This window comes from Notolepis coatsorum (genome assembly GCF_963971535.1).
Source record: "Notolepis coatsorum genome assembly, chromosome: 15".
In the NCBI taxonomy this organism is placed as follows: domain Eukaryota; kingdom Metazoa; phylum Chordata; class Actinopteri; order Aulopiformes; family Paralepididae; genus Notolepis; species Notolepis coatsorum.
In genome coordinates, this window is record NC_140179.1 from 79,875,231 (window position 1) to 79,884,560 (window position 9,330).

Genomic DNA, 9,330 nt, shown 5'->3' on the forward strand with positions numbered 1-9,330 from the left:
TTTTATCTTTTATTGTTTATGCTGTTGGATTTATTGGTCTTATGTGACTTTTTACTGGACGTGACCTAAGCTATCGAAGCTTGTTGTTGCCATAGCTACAGCTACACGCTACAGTACTCACAGTGTTTAACTCTCCCGAGGAAATGGCTCCGACGTCAGATGTCGCAGAAATGCGAACGGAACTGAAGTCCATTGAGATACTAGTAATGGATCTTCTCAAGCGTCAAACGGAGCTCATGTCCAGGCTGGCATGGAGCAAGCGGACACAGGCTGCTCCAGTAGTCCCTCCTGGGGGTGAAAGTGGTGAACTCTCCCTTCCTCTATATGATCCCTTTGATTCACCTCGACTATCCAACCGATTCAATCCTCTGTGTAATGATCCCGGCCTCCTGGGCTCTCCCTCTCTTCAGTCTCCTGCTGCTAGTGCTGTAGCTTTGCTCAATGACTATCCGATGCTAGCTACTAGCCAGGCTCCAAGCGAAGCTGCCAGGACGGCCCTCTCCAGCTCACGGCTCGGCCATGGAAGTAGAGCTGCGCCCCGGAGCAGAAAGCGCTCTTCCCTGTTTGCTCTCGCATCGCCAAACTCCCCAGACTCAGGTGAGATTGCGGAGCAGGGTCCTGGAGGTGTCAGTGATGTCAAGTGTCTTCTCTGCAGGATGCTTGGACTGTTGGACTCATGATTCAGGGCTACAAGTGAAGCCATTTTGTAACAGGTGTACAAGTAAGACTTGGGAGTGGAAAAGTTTGCAGGGGCCTTTACCCTGGTAGCTAATTTCTGCATTGAAATTTGTGTAAATGGAATATTTTGCTCTTTTGTTTTCACACATGTAGCATTGTTAAGATCCCTTCACAAAAAAAATTAAGACAATCCTGAAGAAAGAAAAACATGGTAAAAAAAGAATTACAGTTTTATTAATGTAGACCTAGACCATCTCAGTGTTGCTCATAGCCAAATCTAACTTATAAAGCTAGATTCACATTTGAAAACAGCTACCATCTTTCAGGTACATTAAATTATTACTATGAATACGCAGAACACCATGTTAAGATTATGAAGGAGACAAGAGTCATCAAGTCATGTCGGAACACATGTGAACTTTATTGGGAATATTTAGTCAAGTGTACAGGTTGGCGCCACCGGTCTGGCACCCCATCACCTCAAGACCCCTTGTCCCCTCACCCCACGGATGGAACCACCAACAGGGAAGGAGGAGTCACTATTGTGTTTTGCATAACAAAAACAAAGAAATTTAACAGGACCAACATATTTTTAAGGCTGAAAGTACAAAAAACCCAGACATAAGTCCTCAGATGAGACTGTAGAACCTTTGGGTGTTTTTTACTTAGCCAAAAAAAACATTACCGTCACCTTCACCGTTCCAGTTTTTAAATCCTGAGTCAAGCGCCAAAAATAACTGAAGCAATGACAATGAGTTGGTCGTCTAGGCTCTGTGCCTGAGTGTGTATGAGAATGTGTGGCGTGTGTGGTTGTTTTGCGCAGTGCTGAAGTTGTTGTTGGGCGTTTGATCGGGGGACGGAAAAGGGGGGGAAACGGTCTGTTTAGAAACATTTGCGGTGGACGATGGAGGGGCCAGACTCATCATACTCCTGCTTGCTGATCCACATTTGCTGGAAGGTGGACAGGGAGGCCAGGATGGAGCCTCCGATCCAGACAGAGTACTTACGCTCTGGTGGGGCAATGATCTGTAGAGAAGACAGGAGAGAATCCATTAGATGAGGGTATCAGCTAGTTTGTACATCTCAGTGCTACTAGTCTTCCAACAAGGCAGCATAGGGAAATCCTATGAAACAATTGCCTACTTGAGCAGAATGATCCGAGGCTATAGTAGTGCATTTGGCCTAATCATCTCACCTTGATCTTCATGGTGGAGGGGGCCAGGGATATGATCTCCTTCTGCATCCTGTCAGCAATGCCGGGGTACATGGTGCTACCCCCAGACATCACGGTGTTGGCATACAGGTCCTTACGGATGTCAAGGTCGCACTTCATGATGCCGTTGTAGGTGGCCTCATGGATACCGCAGGACTCCATACCTGGAGAGAAGAGGCACAACGGCCGTCAGTGAAGTGGCAATAACAGATGCTAGCACTATAGGCAAGAGGTCTCATCTGGGCCGTTTTTGGGAAAGCAGTGATCGACTACTCACCGAGGAAGGAAGGCTGGAAGATAGCCTCTGGGCAACGGAACCTCTCATTGCCGATGGTGATGACCTGTCCGTCGGGCAGCTCGTAGCTCTTCTCCACGGAGGAAGAGGAGGCAGCGGTGCACATCTCCTGCTCGAAGTCCAGGGCGACATAGCACAGCTTCTCCTTGATGTCACGCACGATTTCCCTCTCGGCTGTGGTGGTGAAGGAGTAGCCACGCTCTGTGAGGATCTTCATGAGGTAGTCTGTGAGGTCACGGCCGGCCAAGTCCAGACGCAGGACGGCGTGGGGCAGGGCATAACCCTCATAGATGGGCACTGTGTGGCTCACACCATCACCGGAGTCCATGACGATACCGGTGGTACGACCGGAGGCGTACAGGGAGAGCACGGCCTGGATGGCAACATACATGGCAGGGGTGTTGAAGGTCTCGAACATGATCTGTTGGAAAGACATGAGAAAAGTGAATATTGGGTGTGGCAATAAGCAAGGCTTTAGCTGTGGGCACTGCACTCAATACATGCAGTAGTGTGCATGCATCCTAGGATGTTAGTTTGAGAAAAGGTGCAGCAATACATTCCTCACACATAAGTTGTGCATGTTAAGATTCTCAAGTAACATGAGCTCTCTAGCCCCTTTCGGTACTGTAGGTCACGCCAACATCGTTGGACGAGCTAAAGCTCTCATGAATCTACAGTCCCTTCTAAGATCATTGAAAAATCCCACAATTAAGTCTGTCGCTCTGGGCGGCAACAAAACTTGTCGTACAAGTGTTGCAGATACATTTCAACGGTACTCACAGTACAAGATACAAGATACAAGAGTTTTATTTGTCACGGCATACAGGTATACAGTGAAATGCGGGGGGTCTCGCCCGCAACGATGTGCAATAGTACAAGTAATAATAATAAGAGTCCAACCAATAGAGCGACATAGTGCAATAAACAAGTAAACAAAGTAGGCATATCGGTATCTGTACATGAGCTATTTACAGAGCATGGTAGGTCATGCTAGGTCCTGTGGCAGTGCAGTACACTGTTAGCTACGGATGAGGCATTGGGTCTTTATGTACACTGCTATACAATGCTATATTATACGATCTCAAGCTATACTATTCTTAAAGTGATCTTTCCTTCTGTAAAGTGTCCATAGTGTGAGCGTGTGCAGCATGAGTGAGTGTGTGCTCATGTTAAAGTGGCTGCTAGTGTGTGAGCGTGTACAGTGTAGTGTGTGTGTTGTGTGTGTGCTCATGTGTGCTTGTGCGTGGAGAGTTCAGTGTTCAAGGCTCTGATGGCCTGGGGGAAGAAGCTGAGCCTAAGTCTCTCTGTCCTCGTTACTGGTGCTTGCAGGCGTTTGCCTGACCGCAGCACCGTGAACAGGCTGTTGTTGGGGTGGTGAGGGTCTTTCATTATCCTGCAGGCTCTGGATTTGCACCTCTTGTTGTATAGGACCTGCAGGGTTGGTAGTGCAATACCCGTGGTACGCTCGGCTGAGCGCACCACTCTCTGTAGGGCCTTCTTGTCCTGTGCCGTGCTGTTGCCATACCAGGCAGTGATGTTTCCAGTCAAGATGCTCTCTACAGCTCCGGAGTAGAAGGACTGGAGTATCTTCCCAGATACTCTGAACTTCCTTAACTGTCTCAGGTGGTAGAGGCGCTGCTTCGCTTTTTTTTACGACTGAGTCTATGTGTGTTGTCCATGTCAGGTCCTCTGAGATGTGGACCCCCAGGTACTTGAAGCTGCTCACCCTGTCCACGGTAGCCCCGTTTATCCTCAGTGGTGTGTGTGTCTCCTGCTGTCTCCTCCTAAAATCCACGATCAGCTCCTTGGTTTTACCAATGTTCAGGAGCAGGCTGTTGTCCTGGCACCAGCGTTCCAGTACCTCAACCTCCTCCCGGTAGGCCTTCTCGTCGTTGTCCGAGATCAGCCCCACCACCACCACTGTGTCGTCCGCAAACTTCACTATGGAGTTGGAGCTGAACTTGGCCACACAGTCGTGTGCAGTGATGCCACAGATTACTTGTAAAAGTAATCCGATTACTAATTACTGATTACTCCTTTAAAAAGTAATCCATGTTACTTTACTGATTACTTGATTATCAGAGTAACTTAGTTACTTTGAAAGTAACTAGGTTACGAAGTCATCGTCGTTCCCCCAACAGTTTTTTTTAAACGCTTTATTGAAAGTGCATAAATTGTTTTTAACTTGTTTCTCTGCACATAACGTAAATTGTTAAACTAGTGCTTCAGCTTCTGTACCATCAAGTATGGTAAAGCAACAGTCTATGATGCTCACAGCATTAGAGCAGCCAGCCAGTGGTTGTACAAAACCAGTGTATCTATTCACATCTAACAAATGCAGGCTGAACTATTCAATTATATCAACTGTAACTATTAAATTGTTTTTATAAATGTCTCTCTATAAACATACAATCAGTCTCTCTTTAACATGTAAATTAACTGTAAATCTGGCAAATAAGAGCTTTTGCTCTGCCACCATCAAATATACATTAATCAATAGGGAAAGAAACAGTCTCTCTCTTTTGCTGTTTGGCTGGCCTCAGAGTCCTCCTGTACCTGAATGAATGAATGAATGAAAACTTTATTTAACAGATTGCTGAATGGGTACAATATACAGTACGGCTCAATACACACAATTGTTAAGGGGATGCAGACCAGAGAAAGACGTTTGTCTTGTTTACATCAGGGTCCCCCATTTTCAATTCATAGTCGAAGCGTCGGCTAGTGTTGTGATTCCAGATGCTTTCAATGCAATTGGATGTGCTGTTTTTAGCGGTAGACAGTATTTTGACTGAGGCTACGTTTAAACAAGCGTTTTGGGGTGGAAGTCTGAACAGAAACCGCAAAAGTCTTCTTGCGGTTTCACTTCGTTTAGACAAGCGTTTTGTAAATGAATTCTCAGACGAACATAACAACGGAGCCCTGCTGTCACAGGATTGGCGCATATGTCACATGACGTGCTGTGAAGACCCGCCCTACTCTGCCTCTGATTCGCAGACTGTGGATGGGGAATGTGATTGGGCCAAAGCAGAGTCACTCACAGACAGAGTCCAGTCACGCCGCGGGGACACATTCTTGTGTAACCCTTTCACTGCCACCCCACGTCACTCCATAATAATAATAAGAAAAACAGCTCAAAATGTATTTTTGACTGTCGAAAACGAAATAAAATACTGCATTCCGCCTGCATTATGAATTTATGATGAGATAGTAACGAAATAGTAACTCACAGCCAATTGGACAAGTAACTGCAATCAGATTACTGGCTTTTAAAGATTAACGCGTTAGATTACTATTTTCGGGGAAAAGTAATCAGATTACAATAACGCGTTACTTAGTAACGCGTTACCGGCATCACTGGTCGTGTGTGTATAGTGAGTACAGCAGGGGGCTCAGAACACAGCCCTGGGGGGACCCGATGCTCAGGGTGATGGTGTTGGAGGTCTGACCCCCCACCCTGACCGCCTGGGGCCTTTCACACAGAAAGTCCAGTATCCAGGCGCTCAGAGCGGAGCTCAGACCCAGCTCCATCAGCTTGTCCACCAGTCTGGTGGGGACTATGGTGTTGAACGCTGAGCTGTAGTCAATGAACAACAGTCTAACATAGCCCCCCTTCTGGCGGTCAAGGTGAGAGAGGGTACTGTGTAGTACTTGGGAGACCTTATCGTCAGTGGACCTGTTTGGCCTGTATGCAAATTGCATAGGGTCCATATCACTGGGGAGGGAGGCACAAATGTGATCCTTGACCAGCCTCTCAAAACATTTCATGGCCACAGAGGTGAGTGCCACCGGTCTGTAATCGTTGAGACATGTTGGGGAGGGTTTCTTTGGTACAGGGATGATGGTAGACATCTTGAAGCAGGCAGGGACCACTGACTCCGCCAGGGATCGATTAAATATGGCGGTGAACACAGGGGCTAGTTGCACGAGGGTTTGCTAAACATTTTAAATAATTTTAATAAAAGTCAACTTCAGCTAAAACTGCTTTTCAAAATGGCTGCCTTTCTGCATTGTGACATGAGTGGTGTGCCAAGCAAAACAATGCAGAAGGAGGAAGGCAGCCATTTTGAAGGAAAGCAGTTTTTAGCTGAAGTTGACAAGTTTATTAAAATTATTTAAAATGTTTATTAGCAACAGCAAGATTTCAAACCCCTAGTACCGAAAGGGGCTAATGAGCTCTAATACTATGGTGCTGGTCTACAGGTTGAACTAGCATCATTCTTTATGGCCACAAGTGCAGAGAAAAGCAGCACACAGTCAATAGAAGACCTGTAGTTTCCAGAGAAAGACTGATAGATCATCTTATAGGAGGGGCTCCTGGAGAAGAGGGGGGAGAAGTACGAATAGAAGGAGGAAGAGGAAAACCAAGAAGGAAATGGCCTATAGTTCTGAACTAACATCTAACAAAAGATAGTATGGAACTTTAAACGTCAGCCATAATGAACATGCGTGTGGTGGGTTTATACCTGGGTCATCTTCTCCCTGTTGGCTTTGGGGTTAAGGGGGGCCTCTGTGAGCAGGACGGGATGCTCCTCGGGGGCGACTCTCAGCTCGTTGTAGAAGGTGTGATGCCAGATCTTCTCCATGTCGTCCCAGTTGGAGACAATACCGTGCTCAATGGGGTACTTGAGGGTGAGGATACCCCTCTTGCTCTGGGCCTCGTCACCGACATAGCTGTCCTTCTGACCCATACCGACCATCACTCCCTGGGCAAAGAAAAGAGTGATATGGTTAGATTTTATGTTTATATAGCCATATACCACCATTGAGCCAAGATTAGAGATAATTTAAAGTCACTGAAAAGTGAAATCCAGTACTGTATGTCATTATGTCCCAAATAACAATTAGCTCGACAGTGGTGGAAAGCATTATGTCGAGTAATGTGAGAATTAGCATAATACCACGATTTTAAAATGTAGCTAGTGCCAATACAACCTTTTGTTTAAGCTAACATCGGTAACAGCCCGGGTTTTCTCACCTGATGTCTGGGGCGGCCGACAATGGAGGGGAAGACAGCACGAGGCGCGTCGTCTCCGGCGAATCCGGCTTTGCACATACCGGATCCGTTGTCAACAACCAGTCCGGCGATTTCGTCTTCCATGGCTGAGCTGTAAAAAGTAAGACAACCGTTTAGTCAAAGGCTACTTCTTTTATGTGGCGTGAAGAGTCAAATCCACATCCGAACAGCGCCCCTATGACGCAGCAAGTTCTCACTTCCTGTTGCCGACAACTGCAGTTCATGCGCTAAACCACAAGGTTTCCGTAATTTGCTTCCTTTAGCCAATAGCCAGATTCCATTTCCCCTTGTCTGTCTTTTTGGGCGTATGATTTTGTGAGTTGTTACTACATAATTTCCTATATGTTTTTAATGTTTGCTTTTATGTTGTTTGCAACACTGTATTGCTGCTATCCTAGCCATGGCTAGCTCAAAAAGGAGATCTTGTAATCTCAATGGGAATCGCCTGGTTAAATAAAGGTTAAATTAGTACGATTATATTGCAGCCGTTACGGAGTCCTATGTGGCTAATTTGGTTGATCGTGATGATGATGCCATTCGATGCATTAAATAGCCATACCCTCTATAGGATCTTATGCATCTACTGCACATGCTATTGCTCGTCTTGTACAGTATGTGGCACCATCAGACCAGCTAGGGCATAACGTGTCTCGGAGGAGAAGTGCTGATCTAGACCTGGGCATGTCTGGTATGTAGGGTGGTAAAGTACTTGAAGGGGGTGTAAAGTACTTGAGTAATTGTACTTCGTTACAATACTGTTTGGGGGGATTTGTACTTTACTCAAGTATTATTAGGTTTGTATATTTGTACTTTTACTCAATTACATTTCAGAGAAAAAAATACATACTTTTTACTCCTTACATTTAAAATGCAGACCACAAAGTACAAAACTCGCAGGTTCAACCATTTTAATTGTTAACGTTATTAACTTATTAATTCTGCCGCTGCACTTAATTTAAAAACAGCCAATCAAATCCCCATCAATGGAAAATTAACCCGCCAATACCCATGCTGATTGGGTCCTTGTGTGAGCGTATGCTTGGTGTGACGGCCACACACTTTGCCGCACATCAGCACTAATGTCGGTAACCACTACACTCCCTCACTACACTCCCTTTCTTTTCATTTTGTCCTTATGCATTGTTAACATCCATAATACCCATACACAAATCAAATAATGACACCACACATCATTATTGTTTCATATACCATACTTCCATCTTTATTTGCATTATGATATATTACAAGGTCCTAAGTTAGTGCACACTTGTGTTTACACGGGTTTGGGAGGAGCAGGAGGAGGAGGAGGAGCAGTGCGCTGCATGTCTGTGTGCTTGAGACAGCGAGTGAGAACTCCGCTAAGAATTGGATCCTGTTTTTCTATCGGTTTTCACATGACTATTTGGTTGCCCGGCGCCCGCCACATGGCGGACAGACCTCTCAGTCTCACTCGCCAAACGTAAAATCTGCCCGCCAGCGGCGGGTGGCGGGCTCTAATTTCGTGCCCTGGGTGTTACCATAGGAAAGCATTCTGAGATTCCGAGAGTGCAATACCGGCCGCATCCTGCTAGGTGGCAGTATCGCCCACTAGGGGTGGAACGGTATGCATTCGAACCATACACCGTTCGGGGCGTGTGTGTATTGTACGGTTCAGGGGATGCGAAAAAAACTAAAAATAATTAATTTGGGAGGGAGAGGTGACGCGCCGGCTGCTGGCAGCAGCAGGTGCTACTCAGTTTGTGGAAATGGCAAGCGCAATATAAATAAATCTTCATTACGACTTTAAAAACATAGCCATTAAGTTAACATTACATAGGCCTACACACATCTTGCCATAACGTTAGCACAGTTTGTACAACACAATACACTTTAACTATGGTAGCCCACCAGCTCTAATATAGCCAATGAAATGTTACCATAGCTAGTAGCTACTAGCTAGCAAAGGAGAAAATGGGAGTCTGAGAGGCGGGGTGTTGAAAGACAATGATAGGCGTTTATTCAACATCCAAGAAGGCTAACATACAACTGTGTTTACTAACTCCAACCGGGACTGTTGCCGCTTTTCCACTGCATGTTATCAACTCGATTCAACTCCTTTCAACTTTCTTTCTCTCCCATTACAGAAGC

At 45.9% G+C, this 9,330-nt stretch overlaps 1 protein-coding gene across 1 annotated transcript; it reads right to left on the reverse strand.

Moving 5' to 3' along the window:
* Positions 1-1,475: 1,475 nt before the first annotated feature.
* On the reverse strand, positions 1,476-7,397 carry LOC311241388 (actin, cytoplasmic 1-like). The gene is made up of 5 exons (XM_084330194.1): positions 7,165-7,397; positions 6,653-6,892; positions 2,169-2,607; positions 1,874-2,055; positions 1,476-1,704 (listed from the first exon to the last, which is right to left on the reverse strand). Exons 1-5 carry the CDS (start codon positions 7,285-7,287, stop codon positions 1,561-1,563), a joined length of 1,128 nt encoding a protein of 375 aa, XP_084186320.1. The 5' UTR covers positions 7,288-7,397; the 3' UTR covers positions 1,476-1,560.
* Between the last annotated feature and the right edge of the window lie 1,933 nt (positions 7,398-9,330).